The sequence below is a fragment of the Thunnus albacares genome, chromosome 13 (assembly GCF_914725855.1).
Source record: "Thunnus albacares chromosome 13, fThuAlb1.1, whole genome shotgun sequence".
In the NCBI taxonomy this organism is placed as follows: Eukaryota; Metazoa; Chordata; class Actinopteri; order Scombriformes; family Scombridae; genus Thunnus; species Thunnus albacares.
The window spans coordinates 10,764,467-10,791,290 of NC_058118.1; the positions used below are offsets into that span (position 1 = coordinate 10,764,467).

At 38.7% G+C, this 26,824-nt stretch overlaps 4 protein-coding genes across 16 annotated transcripts in view; 3 read left to right on the forward strand and 1 right to left on the reverse strand.

Moving 5' to 3' along the window:
- The first annotated feature begins 842 nt into the window (after positions 1–842).
- On the forward strand, positions 843–10,713 carry rnf121 (ring finger protein 121). Its single transcript, XM_044369742.1, has 9 exons — positions 843–1,002; positions 3,294–3,331; positions 3,702–3,843; positions 4,118–4,272; positions 4,371–4,478; positions 6,751–6,871; positions 6,978–7,111; positions 8,328–8,429; positions 8,950–10,713. Exons 1-9 carry the CDS (start codon positions 925–927, stop codon positions 9,068–9,070), a joined length of 999 nt encoding a protein of 332 aa, XP_044225677.1. The 5' UTR covers positions 843–924; the 3' UTR covers positions 9,071–10,713.
- Positions 10,714–10,738: 25 nt separating this feature from the next.
- LOC122994933 (interleukin-18 receptor 1-like) lies at positions 10,739–13,044 on the forward strand. Of its 2 annotated transcripts, XM_044369744.1 has the most exons (5): positions 10,747–11,058; positions 11,137–11,178; positions 11,260–11,325; positions 11,467–11,593; positions 11,740–13,044. In XM_044369744.1, the coding sequence occupies exons 1-5, from the start codon at positions 11,034–11,036 to the stop codon at positions 11,918–11,920; spliced, it is 441 nt and encodes a 146-aa protein (XP_044225679.1). In that variant the 5' UTR covers positions 10,747–11,033; the 3' UTR covers positions 11,921–13,044. The 2 variants fall into 2 exon arrangements, with proteins under 2 accessions (XP_044225678.1, XP_044225679.1); XM_044369743.1 differs by having other exon boundaries at positions 10,739–11,058; positions 11,137–11,325.
- nlrc3l1 (NLR family, CARD domain containing 3-like 1) lies at positions 12,626–17,849 on the reverse strand. Its single transcript, XM_044369740.1, has 7 exons — positions 17,754–17,849; positions 16,338–16,619; positions 15,820–15,921; positions 15,546–15,623; positions 15,353–15,461; positions 15,007–15,247; positions 12,626–14,909 (listed from the first exon to the last, which is right to left on the reverse strand). The coding sequence occupies exons 2-7, from the start codon at positions 16,523–16,525 to the stop codon at positions 13,312–13,314; spliced, it is 2,316 nt and encodes a 771-aa protein (XP_044225675.1). The 5' UTR covers positions 16,526–16,619; positions 17,754–17,849; the 3' UTR covers positions 12,626–13,311.
- A 4,986-nt stretch (positions 17,850–22,835) lies between these two features.
- LOC122994930 (connector enhancer of kinase suppressor of ras 2-like) overlaps positions 22,836–26,824 on the forward strand; it is a 31,479-nt gene continuing 27,490 nt past the window's right edge. For all 12 annotated transcript variants that reach the window (XM_044369727.1, XM_044369729.1, XM_044369736.1 and 9 more), the window contains exon 1: positions 22,836–23,315. In XM_044369727.1, coding sequence (XP_044225662.1) covers positions 23,252–23,315 — 64 coding nt within the window. In that variant the 5' untranslated portion in view covers positions 22,836–23,251. The remainder of the gene's footprint in view (positions 23,316–26,824) is intronic.

Genomic DNA, 26,824 nt, shown 5'->3' on the forward strand with positions numbered 1-26,824 from the left:
GCTTTCTCTCCAAAAATACAAGATGATTGTTTTTTTGTTTGTGTTTGGACATTTGTATAATTGTTACTGATGATGTGATGGATTGTACAGTGTTTACAACTGCCTCAACAAGTAACAATGTTTAATGCTTTCTTTATGTCTCCATGTGCCTTCTTTCTCGAGAGAAGATTTCCACAACAGTGGAAACAGCCTCTAGTGTCATACTCTGCACAGACATCATTCTGCACAGTGAAACTCAAACATTCAACTGTAGGAACAAGAAGAAAAACATATTTTTGAGTGGAGGGGGACTTTAAGGAGAACAACAAACAATAACAAAAAAGGAAAAAAATAAAAGCAAAAAAACTCAGGTAACATAATTTAGGAAAATACAACAATAAATAAATGACAAGAAAGTCAAGGTCACTTTTATTGTCTCCTGGAGGAGAAAGCAACAACATCACAATAAGAACAATCTAAGAAAACACAATAAATAAGAACACACCTACACTGCAGACGCTGGCCCAAGATTTAAAAAAAATCATCAAATTGGTACAAAAACCATTCACTCTATTAAAAAACTGCAGTCAAGCAGTTTTTGTCTTTTTGTCAAGACAAAAATATCTCAAACATTCACACTTTAGTAAACAAATGACAAACAATCTCACTTTACAGAAGCACACAAAATGAACAGGCTAACTAACCAATCAGTAGAAAACTATCCAATAATAACTAAATAAATGCCAAAACATTGCCTTGCTGGAGCCACCAGTGACTCCAGTATAACATTCAACCTGAAAAAATAAGAGTCGACTCCAAGTCACAGACTAGCATATCCTAGCTTTTATTTTGAAGACAAACAGCACAGCAATACCGGAAGTGGCCTTCTTAGTTTTGTTACAAACGCTAATGGCCCCGGAACGATAAAGAAGCAGCACTCCGAAGATGGCCGGAGTGTTTGAGGTGGAGGTTGATGGTGTAGAGCACGACCATGGACCGGAGCATCACGAGGAACCGATCCAGGTGAGAGTAACGGCTTCGGGACAGATTAAACAGATACCCCGGAGCTCCGTGTTAGCTTCTCCTCCTAGGCTTAGTTTAGCCCAACGTCAGCAGCTAGCCGCCGCTTAGCCATCTGCTACCAAGCACTAGAGTCTGCAGAAAGTGATTTGACCAGCGAAGGTAAATGAATGAGCTTCAGTCGACAAAACAACAGCTTTTTAGTCTGCTAAGATTGCTAGTTAACGTTCATATCGTGTAGTTAGTTGTCACCAGGTTAAAATAGAAACACAGGTCGTAGTTGTCTGAAGTTTTTCCACCACTGTGTTTACTGTAGCATTCAGAAACGCTGTCACAGCCGGATTAATGAACTCTACACATAAAGCTGATGTGGCTGATGGGAGTCAAAGGTCACATATTATTGCCTTTACTGTGCTAAAGTGGTTATCAGTGTCAAGTCAGGGGAAGCGACCCAACTACTTCCGGTGGCATTTCAACCCAAACCTATATGTCACAGCCGCTGACAGTGTGCCTGTTAAAGGTTATTACAAGCTGTCATGTGGCTGCAGTTACTAAATGTGCAGCAGAGGCAGAATCAGTTGACAAAATACACGTTGTATCCTCATGTTTGGTTCACTGATGAGATAAATGCATGTGGCTTGAATGAAAATCTTCTACTTTTCCTGCCTCTCAGTTTGTAAAGTGCTCAAAAGAACATAGTCTTTCAAGATGTTCTAATCTGCTATGAGGGAAATAGAAAAGTGTGCGCATTTCATACCATATCTAGTCCTAATAATGTTTTTATGTGGAAACATCAGTTAAATGTAAAAATAAAGGGGGGAGGCAAATAATGACTCAAACAGGAAAATGTCAGCATACACAGTGGACTGTCAGCATTGAGTAAGAAATGGGTGTGAACCCATAGCTGGATACGTGTTAGTGGCGCCACTGCCAACCTTAGTTCAGGTACCTTTTTTGATAGATAAGAAGCTCTAATAACAAAAGAACATTACATCAGCTCTTGGGGCCAGCCAGGGCACAAAACTATCACCAGCCACCAGCTAAATGCTGTTAAAATATGCAAGTGGTTGGTAGATTTGCTTCATTTACCCGCTAAAAGAACAATGGTAATCTAGTGAGTGGGCGGTAAAATTTTAACATTCATGAGTCATTTGGCTGATGGACAAAAAAGTTAATTTTTCACCCTGCCGCCAGCCTTTAATTTCAGTCAAGGTAAAGTAGCTTAACAAGTCCTACAACTTGGGAGTGACTACTACTGCTTAACACACGTAGGTGTGTTTGTTAATAGCTCTGTTTTTTTTACTTTCATCCATCTTTAATTCATAGGCGTTTCATTCCTCTTTGTGTGGGGGTTGAAAGTAAACTGTGTAATGCTTGACTTTCGTTTTTAAGTTGTGTCTTTGGTATTTTGAATGACTAATATACTACATTAAACAATATCTTTTGTAGAAATCCTACATAGATTCAGTATTATGGCCCATATTGGCAGGCAGAAGAGAGAGAAACACACCAACTGTTATATATTAATATATTTATCAATGTCATCAATTGTACATAAGGCAAGATATCGCTCTCTCTCTCTCTCTATCACACACACACACACACACACACACACACACACACACACAGCTAACATTAAAACAACGTTTGCTGGGTATAACTTATCTGTTTAGCTAACAGATCAATGCTGTTGAGAGCTAGCAATTAGCAATAACTTTGACTCAGCTGGTCTGTTACTTGGTAGCTGACGTTAAAGTTACCTAGTTCGCTGACCTTTATATAGTTTTAGTTGACCCATATTTAAAAAATAAATCTCTCATCTACTCTGTACTGATGTGTGGAAAATGATGCCAGGCTCCCTGGTCTCTTTGGTCCTTTTAGTAAAGCAATTAGCTGCTGCACAGCTGGCAATCATAGTTGCTGCCCATAAGTGGCGACTGTAAACAATACCCAGGTAAGATGGCAGACTGTTATCCTATGAGTTATGACGTAACGTTGCATCTAATGTTTTATATCTGTGGTTGTGACCTTCTGCTTCTGTCTTGTTATCTGGTAGTCTAAAGACTCAAACAGAACTCAAATTACCACAAAATCTGGACAAATTACATTATTGATTTTGTGTTCAGATGAGGTTTACAATGCACACTGCCAAGCCACACCACAGTAGTATCCCCACCTTATGGAGTGAAGTGTGTAATTCTCCTCAAAATAAGTTGAAGCTTTGAGATGAAGTCAGTTTGCTCCACTGCTTATCATGTTAACACTAATCATTATTTTGTCTTTCTTTTCTTTAGTTCGATGTGTCCAAGCTCTCACCAGAGGAGAAGTGGAGGTTAGTGTCTTTGAAACACTTCTAATGGATCATGCATTTATTGTTGCATATATATATATACACACACATTTATTGAAATGCATTCAGATGGAAGGACCACAAATGTGTACAACAAATTTCAGTTATTGAACTCAAAGGGACTCAATCTACCTACGGCAGATTAAATATTTTATCTGTCTCAGTCTCTTTTATGTGTTTGGTATAATAATGTGACGAGGTTGACCAGTCTCAGAGTCAGTTCCCAGTCATTGCCATCAGTAATTCCAGTGTACAGAGCTGTCCAGCTCTAAGAGCGTGTCCTGCGTTGAATCAACAATCATGTGCCTTGTAGCTGCATATCATTAGTTAGTATGTGCCTCTTTTTCCACAGGGTGGAGCATGCAAGAATGCATGCCAAACATAAAGGCCATGAGGCCATGCACGCGGAGATGGTGCTGATCCTCATCGTCACCCTGGTCATCGCTCAGCTAGTCCTCGTGCAGTGGAAACAGAGACACCCAAAGTCATACAATGTAAGACGCAAAGCAAACAGAACGTGTACTGACAGTGTTGTCCCTTACAAGTCTGTATTTTCTATGGTTTTCTGTCCATTGTGTGGCAGCACATGACTGTATCAATACTTATTCCTCAAACTTGATATTTTCCTTCTTGTTCTAAACTATCTCACATATAAAATGTTGTCAGTAGTGTCTCTGTTTTCATGTTCACAAAATGTCCGATGGTCATAACTTTTTTTTTTTATTCGTGGTGCACATCTTCTAACATGTACCATCTGCTGTCTTGTAGCTGGTGACTCTGTTCCAGATGTGGGTAGTTCCTCTCTACTTTACTACCAAACTTCACTGGTGGAGGTTCCTGACCACGTGGTTTATCTTCTCTGTCATCACAGCATACGTATCCTACCGTGCCACCCGCAAGCCGCTAGCCTGCACCACACCGAGGTAAAACCCTGGTTTACACCTGAAGCCACCCTTGAAATTAAGAGATCGTACCTTACCTGTTAGATTTTCTGAGAGCACCTTCTCTTTGGCTGCCGCAGGTTGGTGTACAAGTGGTTCCTCCTCCTCTACAAGATCAGCTACGCCACAGGAATAGTTGGCTACAGTGTCGTCATGTTTACACTTTTTGGTATTAACTTAATATTCAGGTAAGTATTTTCAGTTGCATATCATTCAGTGGTGGTAATTTTTTTTTTCCTCTACACAATAGAAAATAAAACCCTTTCAACAGTAGGCTGCTGTTGACAAGAAAAGTCATATTTTCCAGCCTCTCCTTATATATAAAGTTCAAGTCCTTCATGTAGTACTTTGCTGCCACTAGATGATGTTGTTTCACCCTTTTGATCGCCACTGTTCCCACAACAGCCACCATTCATTCATCTGAATCTCCAAATGATAGGCTTTACTTTTCTTTTTTCCATTGTTTGAAATCTTTGTTTTTAATTTGTTTGCCTCTGTGGTTGGTTGCTTGTGTATTTATGCATTGAAGCACTATATGAACAATGAAAAGCTGTACATAATCCAGCAGCCACCAGGATTACAGAATATGACTGATCGTATCAGGAAAAAGAGCATATTTTTAAATTTATTTTTTAATTTATTTTCTCAATGAATTGATTTTTTTTTTTTGTCTATAAAATGTCAGTAAACCGTAAAAAAAAAATCAATTTATAATTTCTCAGTCAACATTGCATCAATTCTTAACATTAGAGAACCTGAAAGCAGCACATTTCTGGCATTTTTGCCTAAAAATGACTAAAATGATTATTTGATGATCAAAATAGTTGCCTGCTTCATGGTAATGACCTCAGATGTTGAAAAGGTAAACATGCAAAGGTTGTGTGTGACAAGTAAATAACATCATGTGACAAAAAAATACCACAAAAGTGCCATCTAAGTGCCCCCACATCACAATAAAATGCCTTTAAGGTGCCCCCACAGTTTGATAAAATACCCACTAAGGTGCCCCCACAGTTTGATGAAATGCCCTCTGAGCTGCCCGCACAAAGGAGAAAACATACCAAAGTTCTGTAATGACTGTCTAGTTATGGGTAAATCAGGATGAAATGCCCTGTAGAGTACCTCTATATGTGACAGTCTGGAATGAAGTGCCCTCATAGTGCCCTTTCAGTGGAAGAAAATGTGGTAGTGCCCTGTAAAGAACCCCCAAAAATGAGAAAATATGATGTGCCCTTTAAATAAAGAGGATGTAATGCAATGCCCTATGATGCTGTTGTAATGGGGTGAGCTTGAGGTTCTGTGTGTGTGCCCTTCTAGTGAACAAAAAAAATAAAAAGTGCAATTCAGGGTTCCCCTAAGTCTAACATACTGAAGTGCAGAATTGGGTACCCTTTCAATGAAAAAAGGTGCCCTACAGGGTGCACTGTATGGGAGCAAAACATTGTGAAGTGGGGGCCCGCTGAATGTATCAGGTGCCCTTTATATTTTCTCGCCCCTGCCACTGAGACGGCGTGAGCCACTGATTCCCACAGTAAGATATTGTCATTCACAATGACATGCATGATTATGACAGAAACTTCCAGGGAAGTGGAAATGTTCTATCATTTCCTTTGCATGCACAGAAATGTAGTTGACAGAAAGAAGTGAAACTATAAAAAGTGCTAATTTTAACAGAATTTAAAGCAAATATAAATTCTATGGCCAAATGACGCCATCGGAAAATGGTTCTTCTAATAATCTTGATATAGATGTGTGTGTGTGTGTGATTCTGTAGATCCTGAGTAGTTATTTTATTGCCTTTAACAGGATCTGCTGTAGTGATTGTACCACACGACTGAAATGTCTTTTCAAACATCACTTACTGCACTAAAATATGATTCTGTATTGACAATTTATATAAAAAAATCAAAACGAAAATGTTTGTCCTTGTAGGTTTTATTTTTCACAGTTGTAAATTAATTTCCGGAAAACACTTTTTAAAACAGGGATATGGGTTGCGTGCTCTGCCTGAGGAATCACTGTATGCTTTAAAAAAAACCCCATAAAAACAAAAACGGGTGACCAGAAGTTAATTCATGTGCCCTTCCTGAATGAGATGGTCCAATAAATTTTCCACTTCCTACCTAGAAATGCCACTTAAATAAGATACTTCCTTGCATGTGAGACATAACCTTTGGCTTAGATTTCCTGCATTAGCGTCTCATCAAAATGGAGAATCAGTTTTACATTAAAAAGGAACTTTAAAAATTGTTTTAAGGTGTTTTTATCCATTAATATATTCTTTAAGCTTGACATCAAACTCACTATAATTAAAAACATATACATCTATATCAGCTTCGCTTTACCTCCAGATGTTTGTAGACTGAAAATCTAAATCAGACACCCTGTATATGTTTTATAGACTTTAAAGAGTTAGATTAGTCTGAGCCATGATATCCACACATTGCCCTCTCTGTCCAGGATAAAGCCAGAGGATGCGATGGACTTTGGTGTTTCTCTGCTATTCTACGGTCTGTACTACGGCGTCCTAGGAAGGGACTTTGCAGAGATGTGTGCAGACTTCATGGCTTCAACTGTCGGGGTAAGCAGAAGACTCCAGACGCTCTGTTTCTGCACCCTTTTTGAGGAAATTGCTGTAACCTAAAATGTAACTTTGACTGTCTTCTCTTTTTTTTTTTCTTTTTCAGTATTACAGCGCGTCCGGCATGCCAACCAAGCACCTCTCTGATAATATCTGTGCAGTGTGTGGTCAGCCCATCCTTGTAGATGTCAGTGAGGAAGGGATTATTGAGAACACGTACAGATTATCCTGCAACCATGTGTATCCTTCCAGTGAGATGTAGACTTCTTTTGTTTTCATGCTACTATCTGTTTAATCAGTGAAAGAGAAGTTCAGGTGTGTGGTGGCGTGTTTCTATAGAAGGTGTTGTCATGGGTTTTGTATGAGAAGTGTACTCTATTAGTGGCCCAAAGGGGAATTGACAGAGTTAGCTTGACCTTTATGTGAGTGATGATGTTATGACAGTGTGTTCGTCTGGACTGAAATGACTTCCCCTACGATAATCTCCTGCTGCTAGGACACTGCAAACAACAAGCAACCGTATCTCGCTTTGTTTGGGTATTTTTCATACCCAGATTTACCTTTTTTTTATTTATTTACAACATATTGTTAAACTTGGAGATTTTCTCTTTGGTGCTTTCAAAGCTCTTGCACAGTTGAATTGAATCACGTCAAGTTAAACAAAGGAAAATGCCCTGTTTACGGAAAAGTAAAGAAAATTGCATGTTGTGAGCAATAATTAGAGTCCCAAATTATATATTAGCAGACTGACGTTAGTGGCAAAGAACCTTTCATTGTATGACAGTACTGTAGGCTGCAGTTCATGTTTATTTACAATAGTAAGTCAAGTTTGATATATTAGATATTTTGTCTGATTTTTGATTATTTATTTTTGTAATTTAACTTGCAGTTATCTTGAATTCACTTTTACTGTTAACTTGGATAATGAATAAATTGATAATCTGTAAAGTGTCAAATAGTAAACCATTTTGGGGCATCTTCACCAATATTGTAATAATGTTGAAAACAAATATTGGCCAATATATAGTTATTAAAACATATAGTTATGTATGTTTTTCACCTCTCAAATATGGATATTGACATCAGAAAAAATACAAAATTGATTGGGTACTAATACACTTATTGTGAGTTGAATTTGCAAATATTAGTTCAGAGTTTAACCTTGTAACATAAGAGTGCAGTGACCAAACCAATTTAATAAACCAAAACTGGTTGTAAACCATTTTAGGAAGCCGTTTTCTATCCTGATAATTTAACTCAACTATTTTTTTTACATCTTGATTGAAATGGATTCTCACTTTAAAATCTTGTCTTTTTGCCTTCAGCTACCTGGACTGTTGATGTTAAAGTTTTCGAATTTCAACAGTAAGGTGTCATTTTCAAAGTATGTGTATTTTTAGGCAGCACTGGTTTTGTGCTCACATGCTGCTGTGTTGAGCCTTAACTCCAAATCCAGGTTCCATGAGTTCTGCATAAGAGGATGGTGCATCGTCGGAAAGAAGCAGATGTGCCCGTACTGCAAAGAGAAAGTGGATCTGAAGAGGATGTTTAGCAACCCGTATCCTTTTTTATTCTGTATTTCTCACGTACGTAAGCTTTACCTGTTATTTGTCTTCTGGGCTACATTGTTTGAGTGTTCGTTTTCCACTGAATATCCTAACCATTCCTGTGTTAATTGGTGTAATGTCAGATATCATATAAAGTAATGTGCGTGCATAGACTATATGGAAAGTAGATGAAACAAACAGAAATTCTGAAAGTACCATCAGATCCAAACTTAAATTGAGCATTTTCAGCCACAGATGACATTTATCCAACATCTTCATTGTAACTGAGAGGAAGTTTCAACAGCAAAGTTTAGGTTTGGAACATGAGAAAAAACAGTTAGAGGTTATACAACAAGTTCCTCTTCCTTTTTGTGACTCAGATTGTAAACTTCAGGCTACTATACAATAAAAGATGCCTGTAATAGAAACTAAAAGCAATTTTTACCTCATCTTTGTCATGTGCCATCAGTTGTATATTATTGAGGCACCATTTCCTGTTAAAGGGTCGTTTCCTTAACACAGTTCCTTTAGCTGGGAGAGGCCACATGTCATGTATGGACAACTTTTAGACTGGCTTCGGTACTTGGTGGCCTGGCAGCCCGTTATTATTGGATTTGTGCAAGGTATCAACTACGCCCTGGGTCTGGAGTGACCTGCAACAGGCAGAAATGGACATACACGCCATACGGAGAAGATAATGCACTGGCTCAAAAGACTTGGGGCCTAATATTGAACTAAAACATCAATAAAAAAAAGTGTCTATACTTTTTGTATATATTTATAGGCACATACTGTATTCTCTGTATTCACGGTTTATTTGACTTTTATTAGTAATCTGAATTTTGATGTCTGTGTCAATTTCCCAGGATTTGCTTCACACAGCGTTAAACCTTAATAATTGGTTTGTGCATCTTATGGTCTAGTAAAGCGGTTCTTAAAATCATTAGAGGTGCTTTTTTTTACTAAATTATGTCTTAAATGTTTGTTAATACTTAGTTGAAGGATCATACTGGAGTTTTCCTCCTCAAGTCTGATGGCAATCAGACCTGATTAATAATTATTGAATGGAAATCATCATTATATTTAATTTCTCCCATGCTCCAAAATACATGAATTCTGTATCCAAAGACTTCCTCTGGAATCATCTTATCGCTGTGTCATGATCATTCTCATAGTTGTTTGAGCTGCTTTGATCCATATTTTGAACTGAAGTGGCATGAGTGAGAGTTTCCTAAGCGCAGTCAGTCATGCGCCATGTCAGTTGAGGCATTGTCATCATGGAGAGGGGAAAAAGTGTTGATCGTATGTAGATGAAGGATTCCTCATACTGTACTTGTAAAGATGGAACTTTTAGTGTTGCTGTATTTCAAAATGTCTTCATGAATATTCATCTGTATTAGCTAACCAGCAAACTAGTCACGGTTGCTTTGACCTTTACCACTTGCGTAATGTCTCCCTTCATTAAGTTTGTATGATTTAAATTAGAAGGATGTCAATGTCCACCAGACATGGTATTCTGTTTTCACTCACTCAGTTTCCTCTTTTTAAACATCAGTTAACCCAAATTACAAAAAGAAAGATTTTCTCACCTCTAGTTATATCCAGATTTATAATTCCCTTATTTAATTGTTGAGTGTGTTCTGTTGATTATTCAAGGTAACATGCACACAGTTTTTGGAAAGACACATTGCTGTTGAAATATATAAATCTGATATTTCAGTGCTGTGTACCCAACTAATGAAATTCAGTACTTCTCCATTGTACTGGATTGGCAACAGAAATCTAGATGGACATCACAGAGCCTGGCCAAATAAAACCAAAACTATCTGTATGGTTAAATACCACAATTGGTAAGTGAGGAGAAAAAAAATTGTAATTTGGGTCAACAGTTCTGAAATTGGGGCGACCCACTAAGCACAAACCAACCCTAAAATGCTGGCTAGTAAATGGACTGAAACCAGTGAATTTTCAAACTAAATCTGATCAGTTGAGGAGAGAAAACATCCTAGAATGAACCTTTAACTGTGCGAGAGTGTTGATGGTCTTATTTTCATGTGATCTGTTCAATCCGAGGTCCCTTTATATGCAGATTTGCTGGAAGGTGATGATTGGTGATGTTTTGCAGGTACTGGTCACAGTACATGCCTCACAATGCCAACTTTCTGAGAGGGACGCAATCTCTTTACTTGGACCCTCACATAGTAAAGGGACTGTGTACATTGAGGCTAACATGATCATTTTGTTTTGTTGTCAATGTTCTTATCAAAATCAGTTAATAAACGTCAAAGTGGTTTAGATCCTGTGTAGATGTTTAATCCATTGATACCTGAAGTCTATGTTCCCATCACTGGATTACATACATATACATATATTGACACAATTAGAATCACAAGACTTGAGAGGCATGAATTAGTCAGCACACTTGATTTATGTTAGCGTAATCATGAATTGTGTCAACAACTTACCAAGAACATGAGAGAGGAAATCCCCAAGTACTGGGTGGCCTTGTATAATTTGTTTGTGTAGGCGTAGGGAAGTGAATTTTGAGTTTCTGTATATATAAAGGAATCCCAAACACCAGTCAACAGCAAAAAGCTCTCACTGGAGGACTCAGTATGAAGCTGTCATCTGTTGTCAAAGGTAATTATAATATACCAGCCCAGTTGTTTTCATTGTAATATGACTTTGGGTGTAAACTAAGTTATATCTCTGCAACAGCTTTGGGATCTCTGTGTCTCCTGCTTGCAGATGGATTTCCAGGTACAGTGTGTTTTGTTGTTGACAAAGTTTTATATTTATGTAATCTGATATTTTTTGTGCTAACCTACATTTATCCTTCAGTTTCTGTAGAAGGAGGATCTCCAGAGATCATCGGGCCACATGTTGTCCAATTAAAAACTAAACCAGGTAAGACTTTTAACAGCTCATAGGCCCAGTGGTTGTTGGGTGACAGCTTGTGGGGATTTTTTAAATTTTTTTATTATGAAGCTGTTTTAATGGGTCCAGTGCAAATGTGTTTGATGGGTCTGGATGTGTTCTGCCTTGCAGGAGAGCTGCTACGTCTTCACTGTAAGGCTTCCACAAATTCTGAAGATACAACACTAATCTACTGGCTCGTCAATGGCTCGTTCCCCGAAGACACGTGCAGTGATGGCAGAATAGAAGAAACAGAGGAGTAAGTATTGAGTTTAAATGGAAATTTCCTGAACACAGCCATTCATACACAATATGTTGCTGTGTTGATGCTGTGTTGGAATATACTTTTTGATTCAGATGTCGATCTGCAGCCTGTCGATAAATAATAATTAATGACTATTTCAGATCAACCCTTGAGAACGGTACAATCCTGAAGAGAAGCTTGGTGCTGAAGAACGTTACATCAGAAGACCTCAAATCCACTTTCACCTGTGTGGTGATGAATACCATCGGAGTGGCTAAGAAAGTTATCACACTAGCAGCAAAGTGTCATGATTGTCGTGCAAGAAAAAAGATGAAACACTGAATAATGTTACTGTGGTAAAAAAAAAAAGGACTCCTCTGAGCCATGCTGTATCTTGCAAGCTTGACAAGAGTTATTATCTGTGATTTTACTATTACATAATATACCGTTGAGAGGGAAGCAGCAGGAGCAATCTAATGTATGAAATGTGTGAAACTCAGGTTCCACAATAGCACATCATTTTCCTTAATAGCTTCCCTTCAGTGAGACTGGTAGTAATAAAATTTGATGTAAAAAATGAGCCCTTCTGATCCTCTGGGAGGGAATACAGACAAGAAAACAAGGAAAAGTTGAAATCTAACAGCAACTGGACAATATTACTACCCTCCTAATATAAATTTGATGCAGCATTTTGAGGATCCTCCTCTAGAGTCCAAATGCAGCATTTTATGTGGAACTGAATGCTTGTTAAAACTGTACTGAATTGCCTGAATTACTATCATTTAGATGACTCTAATGCACAATGACATCCAGGATATTTATATATATGTAGAATAAGTAACAATAAATTGTAACAGCTACTTGCTATGCTTGTGTATCACTCCAGTGTGTGTGTTTATTTGCTGGTGATTAGCCATCTTAAACTTGTGCACTTTTAAAACACATCAAATATACTCCACAATGACACAAAGTCCAATCATTCAATCAATTCACTTACAAACTCACATGTGCAGTATCGATAGAATCCTGTTTCCCTGCAGATTGCTATTACTGATGATACCATTTATTTCAAACAGGTTATTCATTTTCATTGAGTGTTTTCATATCCTGTTTATCCGTGCGGTAATGTATGGCGGTGATGTAAACTACGGGGATTAGACTGCAGATGCTTTTCAGAAACTCTTTTACATGATTACCATGTTACATGATACCATAACATTAAAGCAACCAACAAACAATAATATCTGATTAACAACAGTTAAAAGGGCAGAATAATAATTTTGACATATTTTCAAATACACCATCATTCAGCAATAATCATATTACATGTGTTATTTTGTTACTAGTGCAATGAATTTAGACTTTAAGACTTAAGTGATGTTAGGCATAACAATAGACCAGCTGGAAACAACAGCAGTAATTAATGTCAATCAAAAATGTATGATTGTATATGCATTGTATAAAAACGGAGAAAAAAAGTCCCCAAATAAGGCTCCTAATATCTCAAAGCTTCTGTAAATCCACACAAACACATGAAAACTACAACATCCCCATTTCTTTAAATGAAATTGAAAAGAGGACCACTTACTTGGTACATCAGGATATGTTTGTATGTTTGGCTGTTAAATGGTCTAAGGCTTAATTAGTGCATACATTTTTCCTGTGACTGGATTTAAAGTGGAAGCCTGATAACTTATTTTTTAGCAAAACGACTTTGCACAGTGATCATTGTTTCAAAGGGATGCCACTTCTCGTGCTCCCACACCTAGCTCCTCCAAGCAGTGCTTAAGGTTGTCATTCCTTTGAGGATACTGATTTTCTCTGATCCTCTTCTTGATGAGGGCGGTAGCATCTTCGAGGGCAGATGGCCACTTCATAGCGGAGGTGCAGAACGGTTTGAGAAGTTCCAGGTTGATGTTACGTGCCATCCCAAACAGGAAACGCAGGAAAATGTCCAGTTTGCCGTCCTCATAAAGGAGGCTTTTGTCCACAGCGCACTTGTACAGCTCCATCACCTTGTTCCCCTTGAACATCCGTGAGAGCTTCTCTTTCAACTGCTGCTCAAAAATGTTCTTCCCCTGGTTTCTAAAGGACAGAAACACATAAAGGGCAGCGAGGTACTCCTGCATGGTGGGGTGGATAAAGCTTACGACTTTCTCCTGAAACAAGACGTATGGCTTTGTGACATATTGTATGCACAGTCCGCTGTTCACAACTGCTTCCTCATCGCTGATTCCAACATCTCTCCAGTCAGACCTGGTGATCTTGAACTTGTTTTGTTCAAGCATGGTGAGGGCCAACTTTCCAAGTTTCATGAGAAAGTCCTTCTCTTTATCTGGGCTAAGAACTGGAGCTCTATCTGCGCGATACGGCCCTATGAGCGCCAGCATCAGTTTTGTGTACATGAAGGTGATGCTCTTGGGCAGCTCTGCCTGTGGACCCTGTTTCGTTAACATGTGCTGGTACTCATCTGCCACTAGTGAGCAAAACAGGGGCAAATGACACATGATGCGGAGGGTTTTGAAAGAGTTGATATATGCGATAACTCGAGCTGCGTCATCTGGGTTCTTAAACCTCTTCTTAAAGTACTCGTCCTTTTCATCGTCACGGAAACCACGCATGTCTCTCTCATCATAATGTGTATCCCAAGGGATGCAGCGCCTTACCTGCGGCCGAGAAGTGACCAGAAACATTCCGCGGTACAGCAGCCTCCCTCTGAGGAGGTTGACCACGATGACGTTAAGGGTGGTGGGATCTGTGTGGTCACCGAGAAGCTCAGTGTTTTCAAAGTCAAGCTTCCCGCTGTACTCATCAAGGCCGTCAAAGACAAACAACATTTTGCAATCTTCAGATCTAAAGTCCTCATCCCTCAATTTTTTTGTTTCTGGGTAGAGTGTCTGTATTATTTCCAACAGGGAGATCTTGACACCCTCAAACTGTTTGAGTTCTCTGAACGGCAAAGGAAACAAAAAATTCACATGTTGGTGAGACTTCTCTTCAATCCAATCAAGGATTAACCTGCTGATTGCCATAGACTTCCCTGACCCTGCCATTCCAGTGATCAAAAGAAACTTTACGTTTGATTCCTCCAGCCATTCTTCGCTCATGATATCTTTAATAGAAAGCGGTCTCCCTGGTTCCCGGTTGCTGTCCTGCTTTTCTATCTTCATGACCTCATGCTCAATATTTGGGCCGTTATCACTCGTTGATGTTATGTAGAGAGTGGTATAGACATCATCAAGGGGCCTCTTCTCTCCCTGCTTGTTCAAATCCTCACACACTTCCCCGTATCTCTTCTTCAGAGTCTCACTTAAATCGTAACGTACCTCATCTGAAAAAATGAAAATGACCTTATGTAAATACATTGTCCGTCCCTTTTGTTCAGATTAACAGTAATAAATCATTAAGACATGCAGCAGCATACTTACTTCGGATGCACAAAGTCTCGAGATAATCAACCACCTTCTTTCTCCCCATTTCCTCAAGAAGTTTTTTGGTCAACTGCAAAGCAAGCTCCAGGCTGTAACACTCGAGCAACCGATCCACAAGGTCCAACATGTCCATGCTTTGGGGAGGAGTGTTGAACACCTGCGGGAAATGCTTCCACAGTATCCTCTTGAACCTCCTCATGTCCCCCTCTGTCAGCTTCCCAAGGGTACTACAAATAGCCTGATTCCGAAAGAGTGATACAATTCAGTGCTGTTGTTTTCAGAGGGAGTGCATTTTATATTTCATTTCTTTAAAAAAAAATGACATGAGGGGATACAAACTGACCTTCAAAGTAAATCCCACTGTCAGGGAAGGATGCCTAATTACATTTGGGTCTTCGATTAACTGAAGTGTGTCAGTAGGCTCTGCAACGGCATCATCTTTGCTTTTAACCCTGGTGAGATGTGAACATACTTTAGTGTTCTATATAATAACACATACTAACGTGTAAGTTGCTTGCAATGGGTGTATTTCTTACTTGGGGATTCTTTTTTCACAGTCGTCACTGTCCAAAGAGTAGCAGCTAGAGTATGAGCCTGTTCTCTCCAGCTGGACCCTAAAACCAAGATGACAAGAGGGTTTGAATTATATTCAGTGTAACTACAAGATATCATTAGTTTGAAAGTCACAACAAGTTACAGTATATTACAAGATACATATTACGAGCACAGCTACTTCCTGGATAAAATGTGATGAATGCCTGAATTTACAGACTGATTTTAGTTTCTCTGTATAGTTGGTCTTGTTTTTACCTCGTGGAAGATGCATTGTCTTCATCCATTTTGTCGGAGTTCGCCTCACTTGACATTGAGCTGTAGCTCAGAACTGGTGAGTTGGCCTGTTCCACATAATGCCTGGGGAAAAAAAGGAGGATAGCAGTTTGTTGATTGCTTAGTGGCCACACGACAAGCAATCAAAGGCTTCTACAGTACGTGCCAGATAAGCAGCCACATTTTAACCTTTTTTGGGTTTTTTTGTATTTTTATTCAATTTTTCCCATTTTCTTGGTATGGATTGATTCTGCTTAGACTCATATATGCGTTTGCATGTGAACATTTGGGTAATATATGTTATATTTTTGGGCAAAAATATAAAATAAAAAATGTACTGGTGATGCAAACATTTAGAGGATGGAAGATATACTTTTAATAGGTTATTTTAATTATTAATCAGACCAAAATAGTTATTTTTTAACTCTATTTTCATGACTTGCAGTAGAAATGAGTTGCTACCTAACAGTTGGGCTAGTATATGAAAAATCTCTCAGTACCAGTGGCTTGTATCCATCGGAGTCGGCCCCAAGTCCAGAGAAGGTCTTCTCTCAGGGATGTAGTACAGCCCGTCATCTTCATCTTCATCTTCATTCGGCATACTTTGCCCTCCACCAGACGCCGCATCCCCAAGGGAAGTGCTGCCCGAAGGCGTGTCCATTGGCTCTATTTCTGTGTCGTCCATCATGTCATAAAGAGTGAGTCAGTTGACAGGTAGCATGACCAGCGCAAACAGCTTTTATTTTTCCTGGCGTGGTATCGGGACAGTTGCCTGTCTGTACCTGCAGAAGGACAAACATGGGAGGAAAAAAAACATATCATTTCTAAAATTCTCTATCAGGGTGTACAAGGAACTTTGCACCAAACCTGATTTTCAGGTGTCTACTGATGGAAGCTCAGCACAGCTTCAGGCCTGTGAACATTATATTATGATACTGCATTACATTGTTAAAAGAAAATTATGTGCAAAGAAATGTAATGTCCAAAATCACATGCTCAGCCACCTAATATAAGCAAAACGTTCACTCAACATACAGATCACTAAATCAGTTCAAAATGTGTTTGCAAATATATTTTAACACTACTCAGGTATGCAACATTGAAACATAAATGTTAATCACTTCACGGCTGCTACAATGCCTTTCTTTGCCCTGTTCACTGTAAAATGTTATAATTTAAAAAAGTGCAGACATAATTGTTTTTCTGACTGCAATATTCATCATCTGGTGAACCCTCATATTCATCTTATGGCCCTTTTGACCCCCTGACCTGGTCCTGACCCCCAGGTTGGAAACCGCTGTAATAACCTTTATTCAGGTCATATGTACGCAGGTTTTTATTCGCCCCTGAATGACGCAGTAGGATAGTAAAAGTTTTCCTCTGCTCTTGTAAACTAATGAGTATCGAAAACGAAACGAAAATTTACACGGCTGAAAGCGTCTCTGTAGGTGAAGCCTGCCGACTAGCATGGAGCTCAAACTGTTGCTCAGACCGCCTTAACCGAGACAACAGCAGCAGTTTCACACGGCCTGAGGTTACCTACGTGACGTTTATGGTATGTCAACTTTCTTCCGCCTTGTGATAAAACGTCAGTGACACAGTATGTCAAACGTCTCACAGCCTCTCCACGTGTCATTAGCGCAAATAATGTCAATAGTATCGTTGAAGTTTATGATGCGTTTATGATTTTAACGTTGTAACTTGAACTTTGGGAGTTAACAGTAAGCTAACTTGGCAATATAAGCTCACCAAGACGGGTTAAAACAGCAGTAAAGTAAGTGAGGTTTAACTGTTGCGCAGAATTACACCATTTCCATTATGGTGGAAAATTGAAATGAAACGCATCGGTAATGAGTTATATATTATATATAAACACATGATTACTACTTTATGATTAATGCCTGGAGTAGACTCACCTTTTCAGTTGGATTCAGGAAGCTAAAGTTTCCTTTTTCCTTCTTCTTCGTCTTCTTCTTATTTTGTTGTTTAATGGCGTTAGCAAACGCTTAAAGGCGCATTACCGCCACCTTCTGGATGGGAGTGTGGATCACAACATTTTCTATACTATTACATTAAATTCTCCTATTCAGTTCTGTGTTTTCTAAAAATCTTGATTTAGCTCTGTACTCTTCACCACCTGAACTCCTCTGCAACATTTCTCTAATATCTAGTGTCATGTGATTCAAAGTTTCTTCTTCTTCTTGTCAAATCGCGTGAGTTACAAATATTACAAAGATGTTACAGACTGCTACCCACAGGCCTGAAGAGTGGAGAGTAGTTAAAGTACAAAAATTACAATGTATAGTAAAAGTTCTGTATTCAAAATATATCTTAAGCTTAATTATACTTTTTTTTTTTTTTTTTCATTATTAGTAGGGTCATTATGTATAAGCAGCATTTTAATGTTATAGCTGGAGCTAAGTAGCTTGTTTTAATTTCTTTAATCTATAATAATGCCTAATATTTTATGAGCCGATCACATATTTTATTTGCAAAATTTTCTGCAATTCTTCAAGTGACCATAGTTGACAAATAAATAGTGCAACAAAAAAATTACAATATTACCTTTTGAAATGTAGTAGAGTTGAAGTATTATGTATCATACACTCGAATGGAAGTGCCTAAAATTGTACTTAAGTACAGTACTTCAGTAAATGCATTTGATTATTTACTGTCTACCACTGGACTGACCATGCTTGTTTAGTTTAAAAGTGCAGATATTTTTGCTTGTTTTCAAAATGTTTAATCTAAATGATTAAATACTCTATGCGAGGCCCACAATAACCAAAGTTCCAGTGAACATGAACAGCAATAGGTGTTTTTCACAGAAGAAGATTTGACATGTCTCAGTTGGAAAAGCACAGATGTAAATAGTAAAATTAATGATGACTGAATTCAATTTAGCTGCTTCTGTTTCAGGTTTAGTTTTGTGACACTGTCATGGCCTATTTGGGCACTTGAATACAACATGGCCATTGTTAATGTCATTAGTGACACGTGTGTCTTTCCTATACCACTATGATTACATAGCATGTGAACAGTATGTACATTTATTTTCTTTACCCTTTTTTCTCCTCATCTCATCATTTTATTTGTTAATACAAAATAGGCCTACTATTAATAACAGTAAACAACAACATGAACAATTAATGTTTTTCAAGTTGAACCTAAGGGCACACAGTAAATTTAGGATAAATACTCAGACCATTAAAACAAAGAGCATACAGCTGACCCAAATCAGGCCTGATTGGTGACCAAAGCACATGAACAGCTTGTCTTAACTGTCTCTCTTTAATTGGGCTAGTTGTCAATTAATAAAGATTCAGTATTTACAACATGAGGGGGAGGTGTTCTAATGTTGGCTTCTCAGTATGATTTTGTCATCTACCATTTTAATTGAATAGCATATTTATTCCATCCCTCAACAAAACAATTTGTTTATTTAATGATTTAACCTTTTTATCTTTTTATATAGTTTATATCTAGTTTATATCAATGCTGTTAAACTAGGCTGATACTGTGTTGTAATGTGCATGATTGGAGCATATCGAGAGTAATGCATGAAATTTCTTCCAGCCGGGTATCTACTGCAAAATATGATTCATAAAGGTAAAAAAAAGCCATTACAGCTTGTATTTATAAGATCTTTACCGTATAATGGCTTATATTTCATTATTTCATTATTGTCTTGTTATCTTCATTTCCATTTAGCAGTGAAATCCAGTCACATTATCAGGCTTCACACAGTATAGCTTCCTGTCACTGTATTTCTTTATGATCATTGATTATCTTGAATGTCAGCTGAATCTGTTGGGGTTTCTGCTGCACTGGTCCCATTTATCTGCTTGTTTAATAGGCAGCATATGTCAGAAAATTATTGGTTGCAGACATGTAATTTCTTGTTTTTGTCACATCATTGCTGCTTACACACCCTCTGGAAAATTTTTAATGTATTTTTGATGTAGCCTATAGATTTAATGTGAATTAAATTTCCTTATGCCACTTTTCATCATCTATTTGTGCTGTTATAATGCTGAATTAAATAGTCGCTGGACCTAATGACAAAACAATAGATATGAATTAAAAATGACAAAATGAACAAATAAATTAAAATAATGCCTACTTTAAAAAAGAAATAAAATCACAGCATCTCTATCTCTATATAAGATAACGAGCATGTTGAAAGGAAAAGTCTGAATGTTACTCATCATATTGATTTTTTGTGTGGTATGTCGGTATGACATCCAGTTTGAATGTAGTATTTGTTGTATAATGAGTGGCCATGCAGTGAACACAGGCTTACAACCTGAAGCTGTTTCCCCACAGATGAGAAAAAGCGAGACGCATGTCAGCATCGTTGTCTCAGTGGCGACCGTCGTTTCCACTACACTGCGCTTTGTGTGATGGAGGCGTGAGCAGCGACAAAGACGGCAGGAGGAAACAGTGGTGTGTATGAGAGGTGATTAGTGCCCGAAGGATCAGGAGGTGAAGCAGATGAATTATTGTCAAAACAGCCATTGTGTCGAATGGATTTATTAGTGGCTTATGTTGTATCCACACTGTGGCAGTATTCAGGAAAATATATGGGCCATTATTTTTCAAGCAGAATAGCTATCTGTGATATGTTTAAATCATAGACTGTAAAAATGATGGATGTTTCCACCATGACATCGCCCATTGGTTTATGGAATTGAAGCCTTGAGTTTACAGTTTGACCGTTGCCATCTTGGTTTTTTGGAGCCAGAAATGACCATATGTAGACGAGAGAACGGCGCTGACCCTAATGCTAGCTGCTAGCTGCTGCTTGGCTAGCACGTGCATTTACAGTCTCTGGTAAACTATGATAATGCTAATGCTGATGTTAATTTTTGCTAGTAAAAAAAAACGGCTTAAAACAATTTTAGTATAACCAAGCGCTGAACAAGACATTTTTAGGTGACCAAAATGTTACAATTAACTTTCATGAAGTGAAAATACAGTGAAATAGTGACGGCTAAGCCTACACCTATGTCTATACTCTGTGAATCTGGGGTCACACCATGGTTATGTTACCTAACCAAAGTTGTTGCCATGGTAGCAACTTGCCTGTGATGGCACCCACCTGTCACTTAAAGTGGCCACACACTTAATTATGCATAACTTTAAGCCTTAATAAATTTAAACATTTGAGTTATATAAAAACTCATCCCCCGTACAGTTGTCATGAACGGGGAAATTCGCTATAGAGACCAAAACCATTTTTTGTACCAGGCTGTAAACATGTTTATTTCTGCTGTAAAGGGATCATGTCCTTTTTGTTGCACTCCAACCAGTTTGTTCTGGCTCCTTTGTAAGCAGACTGTCCTCTCAAGGAAAATGAGAGCATTAGTCATTTCAGCAAGTGCCCTAAAACAACATGAATTTATGTTCAAGTGACAAAGCCCTCTAGCAGCCACTGGATGTCTGACTGTTTTCTACTGGGAGCAAAGGAGGAAACAGTGTGACATAATTATAGAGTCATAAATTCTGCAGGGGGAGGAGGTCAGGATGGATCAACAAAATGTTGAACTTTAACACAGGAGACTGCAGTTTATTTCCCATTTCCTAACATTAGTCAATGTTGGTCTAACCCATGCGGTTGTTCATTAATCATAACCAAATTATCATTGAAACTATGACAACAAAGGTCCTCTAACCTTAACAAAATAGTATTTTCAATCCAAACCACCATGTCTCCCCAACCATTAAGAGATTTTTGTGCCTAAACCTAACCAATCCTCAACCATAGTGTTGTCAGACCATAAAAGAGTTTTATTTTTGAAACAGCAATGCTGTCCTGCTGATCGGGGTGTTAAATCAGAGAGTGCTTATATGTGTCGTTCTGGAGGGCATAATTTGTTGTTTAATTTGGTGGATTTGTTGTGATGGGCCCATGGAAACAGATACCTGAAGGCATCAGACAACTGAAAATAAGTGGCTGGTGACAGCATATGTATCAGTCTAAGGAATTAATTTGTGGAATATTTTTGAAAAAGGAATGAAAATGTATTATACACTTAAAAGATTTAACAAATATTTTAAAATAAGATTATTAACTAATATAAAACTGAGGTATGAACACTATTATGTATATGAATTTTGTTTGGGACTTTTGGGTATATATAATATACATATAAAAAATACATATACAAAGCATAATCAATGTCAATGTATAATTCTAAAGGGATCTGTACAAAATAATTAACATAAAAAGGGTAAATGTAATAAGCTCAGGCTTCAGCCTACACCTTTTCAGTCAGTGTAAACTTGCTTTGGTTTGTCACTGTCAAAAGTCAAAAGTAATGACTACTATTTATGTGTATTTCAGTCGTATAACTTGAAAATGACTGAAACAAACTAAACAGTATTGGAGGAGATGTGTTTCTATCCATGACCCCTTTAGATGAACAGTGGTGAAAGTTTTCAAATCCATTACTTAAGTAAAAGTAGCAACACTATAGCGTGAGAGTACACTGTTCAAAGTAAAGTCCTACATCCAAAATTTTACTCATGTAAAAGTATAAAATTACTGGCAGGCTAACATCTACTAGTGCATTCAAATTTCTCTCTTTTTCAGTCTTTTTCAGTTTTTCTGGATTTTACCCTTTTAAAATCACTTCCTTCCTATTCTATGATTAGTGGTTGGATGGATGGACTGTAAAGCTACCCACTGATCAGAAAAGTATAATAATTAAAAAAACAAATCTAAATCTTTTCAAAAAATAGTCAGCACTGTCCTCTTCACTTGCATATTAATTTCTGCTTATTCACGCCTACACCTCAGTGCAAATAAGTGCTGTCACTCAGCCCAGCACTAATTTTTTAACCGAATCCAGTATAATCAGGATGTCACTGATTCCCATTAGTACACATCTCCTCCTCCTCAGACTCATCCTGCCTCTCCGTGGCGTTAATCACCCCTCATACACACATACTTTGCACGGTGAGGGCTATGACTCCATGTCTGTGTATGAGGGAGGATGCTCAGAGCAAAGCCAGCCTCTCCGGACACAAGTACGGAGTGATAGTGTGCGCGTTGTTCTCGCCTGCTCTGGATGGTACTGGGATGTATTTTGGAAGAGGGGTCGGCCAGCGGCGACCCACCAGCATCACCGCCACTGAGCCTGACGTGAATGACAAATAAAAGAGCTCTTTCAAGCGAGCAAACAGCACAGGAATGTGCACAAGTCCGCTGGGCTGCACTCAGGCTCCTCAGAGCGACATTTTGGACCTTTTGGACCTACCTCGTTTTGTTTGTAAACACCCAAACCCAACAGAGCAGAATTTACATAATTTTTTCTCCCATATAATTTGAATTTTTTTGAATTTTGGAGGCGGGGTGAGGTTGTTGGGAGTGTTTTTCTTTTGTCAAGCGTGAACAAGACAAACTTCTACCATGGCACTGGTTATGGAGCCTGTGAGCAAGTGGAGCTCCAGTCAAGTGGTTGACTGGATGAAAGGTAGGCTTTAGACACGATGATAGCTAAATCCAAAAAAAAATGATGTCTGCAAACTGCAGTGATTAGTGTTGCACAGCGAGTCTAAATGCATTTCAGCACACATTCACTCGAGATGCCCAAAGAGAACAAAACACCTGCTGAGCCTCGGGTTTTGCTTAATCGGTCGCTTCTACAGGCTTTTAATTGCAGCCTTAAATCATTTGATCGATTTTTTCCCCTCAGGCAGTGTGAATGTCATCCTCACAGACCAACATCTTCTCCGGAGCCTAACAAATCCAACGGTTTAAGACCTCTATTGTGTCCTGCGGTGGGTATTGTTAACGCGGGGTTGCCTCGCAGGAGGTTGGAAAACGGGGGAGATCCAGTAATTACGCACAAATAACTACCCTTCACTGGGTCTGGGCTCAGAATCTGTGCTTAGAAAAAAGGGGTTTAAGTTACTGACCAAGCTTAATGTGTGCAAAGTGCAACATTAGAGCTATCATAGCAGAGCTTGCACAGCCATCTGTGCCAAATGTTGATCCGCAGATGCTCCAAGTCATTAAGAAGTCACAGCTGACTTACAAGATCATCATGTAGGACCAGATTAAATAGTTTTAAAACCTCATAGTGCACTGGAACCCGAGATGATTCTTATCCATTAGTAATTAACTCTGAAGACAGAGATTTATTCATTGTAAATCAGAGTATCTATTCACAAATTAGAAGCATCCAGCAGACTGTGAGGTTTAAATGGAGAGTATCAAATTAGATTGTGTGGGATTCTCAGGTCACCCTCCAAGAAAGACATGTTTTGACTGTACTGAACTGTAATTAATCAAGGCCTGGGCTTACCATTGAAGTTGCAAGTTGTTAACATACGATTGTTATAAAAGTTTATTTCTCATTTTGAGATTTGGTGTCAGCTGATTGCTTATTCAGCCTCCAAAAACCTTTAAATGGCCCACACACGCCTACTTGTATACAAATAACTCATTAGCTTTGCTGCTTTTTTGCATGTTGGCATGACAAAGTTATTACCACAAGCACTCTGTTAATGTCAAATATGTACAAAACATAAGAGGGGATGTTGAACTCAGGTGGATGATGATGTTCGAGTGTGTGTATTTGTCTGTTATTGTTTCAGTGGTGTGTTGTGTTGTTTTGCAGAGCCACGTGCTCACGTGTCAGGCCACAGCCCTTCAGAGATGCTCCGGATGAAACATACACATACATACATCTTTCCTGCCTCAACACACACACACACACACACACACACACACACACACACACACACAGTCATAACTCTAAGCCTTTTTCTGCTGGCTCAGACGTATTATGATTGCAAGGATCAGACTTGTGTATTACAAATTGTACCTGAGTCCGACGCTGCCTTTTAAACAGGGTGTTATTTGTGAGCGTACCAGCTCGGTAGAGACACAAATGTAAGTGTAGCCGGAGGATTCGATACAGACAAAGGAGACACACGGGGAGGAGAAGATGTGGAGAAATGCAAAGACAGAATGACCAGAGCAGCTAAACTGAGATTTAAGATGATCTCTAAATAAGCTGATAGCACAAGTGAGAAATGCAAAGAGCAGAGACTGGATACGAGAGAGACAGAGTTCTTCAGTGTCCCACATCTGACAAGTGGAGCAGAGACGATTCTTGTGCCCAGAGCCCAGTAATGGTAATTTAAAGTGAGGGACAGAGTGGCACTGAGAGACACTGAGGGAGAGAGAAAGAGAGAGAGAGAGAGAGGGGGGTGGAGTGGGTTCATTCTTGTCTCGCATCCATTCTCAGCTCCTGAGGACTGGCAGCATTTTGTCGTTAGCATTCACAGGTTCCATTATTAGCATACTGCTCCGTGATGTCACTGGAGGCCAAATAGGGGCACCCCGTGACCTTCCCACAATCCCGCTCTCCCACCCCCCTTTGGTGTTTTGTGTGAGCAAGACGCTCTATATTCCCAGCTGTGACAAAGCCGCTTTAAAGAAGAGATTCTCATTACAAGAGAGAAAAGAATCCCAGCTTTGACTGACAATTTGTTCTTGACATAGCAAGTAGCAGTAGCAGTGCAAATACATGTGATATATGCATTTTAGATATTGTTTTTGTGAATTGTCTGTGTGTTTTGAGGCATGCACCTAATGCAGGCTTAGTGTAATCTCTTTACTCTTCCTGACAATGTGCATTAACATAATTCATGTTTTGTGAAGTATATCAGTTTTACCTTTGTGCTCTCTCAGTCTCTCTCTCTCGCACGCTCACTCTCTCGTCACACGCGCGCACACACACTGACAGTGATCAATGACATGTCAGATTAACACAAATCTATTATAACAGCGTTAACAGCCTTAAATATCTCTCTTACTTCACATTACCAGTGGATTATCTAGAATTGGGATCAGGACGTGTCAGCGCTGTGCTTTTAATTTCTCCTCAGCGTGCCTGATAATCTGACTCGTTCATGAAATGGACAGGAAAATTGATGCAGCGGAGATTACTTAGTGCAATCAGCAGAGCATACTCTGAGCAGCTTTCTATTACACAATGCTACAGTCCAAAGAGGACAAACAGGAAACAAGATATGGCAGCTCAGTTTGAAAAGGGGAAACCACCAGACTTTAGCATTCGTAAACAGCATTTTAGCCTTACTTTATGTTTGTATGTGAGGTAACAAATCCAACATTTAAACTATAGCAATGACCTTTATTTGTATATCAAAATTAATATTTCATGATGCTTTGCAGTGATATTTAAACAAATAAATCCTAGGAGTTTTTGAGTGATTGCTAATTAATTCAGCAGATAGCTATGTTAGCGAAATGTCTCATGGTACCATGTAGTCACTTTTTTGGAGCGCTGCATGCCCTTTCTTTGCACATTTCTTTACTTTGTCCTGCGGTCAGGGAGAATCCCTGCCAAAACCCTACTTCATGGTTTCTATGGCAACATGGGGAATACTTCATTGACATAATGAGTCTCAATTAAGTTGGTAAAGAGGCTGATTAGTTAAGCCTTTAAATTTTATGCAAAACCATGAAACTCCCTATGTTTCCTCTCCACCGTTTAGCTGCCAGCTAAACCTGATCTGAATGCTTGATCAGGTTTAGGCACAGTACTGAGTCACATGTATATGATTGGTCCACAGCGATGAAAAGACAAGATGAGCAAAGAGTTGTCAGTGTGTGTGTGTGTGTGTGTGTGTGTGTGTGTGTGTGTATGTGTGTGTATGTCCCTCACTCACTGAGAAGATGGAAACAGACCGAGTGCATAGAAAAGGCCATACAAAGGCTACTCTCTCAGTCTCCAGTGGTAAAAGGACGTCTGGTTAGCATGCAGAGCACTGTCCAGTGACATTCAGCTATAATGTACTGTAAATATAAACATTTTTTTTAATCTATTTGGATCAATGAGAAATACTTTTCTTCTCAAATAGTGTGTTTGCTTGATATGACAGTGAATAAAACTGTAAATAAGATTCAAGATCCAGGAGGCTCTAGTGCTGAACCATCAATCAAAATGTA

Excerpts from the sequence above, each read along its gene's own strand:
- nlrc3l1 (XM_044369740.1), bottom strand. The coding sequence starts at position 16,525 with ATGATGGACGACACAGAAATAGAGCCAATGGACACGCCTTCGGGCAGC. Across the intron at positions 15,248-15,352 it reads CAGTGGGATTTACTTTGAAG|GCTATTTGTAGTACCCTTGG; the intron begins GTCAGTTTGTAT and ends TTTCGGAATCAG. Across the intron at positions 14,910-15,006 it reads CGAGACTTTGTGCATCCGAA|ATGAGGTACGTTACGATTTA; the intron begins GTAAGTATGCTG and ends TCATTTTTTCAG.
- LOC122994933 (XM_044369743.1), top strand. The coding sequence starts at position 11,034 with ATGAAGCTGTCATCTGTTGTCAAAG. Across the intron at positions 11,326-11,466 it reads CCAATTAAAAACTAAACCAG|GAGAGCTGCTACGTCTTCAC; the intron begins GTAAGACTTTTA and ends TCTGCCTTGCAG. Across the intron at positions 11,594-11,739 it reads AGAATAGAAGAAACAGAGGA|ATCAACCCTTGAGAACGGTA; the intron begins GTAAGTATTGAG and ends TGACTATTTCAG.
- rnf121 (XM_044369742.1), top strand. The coding sequence starts at position 925 with ATGGCCGGAGTGTTTGAGGTGGAGGTTGATGGTGTAGAGCACGACCAT. Across the intron at positions 3,332-3,701 it reads TCACCAGAGGAGAAGTGGAG|GGTGGAGCATGCAAGAATGC; the intron begins GTTAGTGTCTTT and ends CTTTTTCCACAG. Across the intron at positions 3,844-4,117 it reads GACACCCAAAGTCATACAAT|CTGGTGACTCTGTTCCAGAT; the intron begins GTAAGACGCAAA and ends GCTGTCTTGTAG.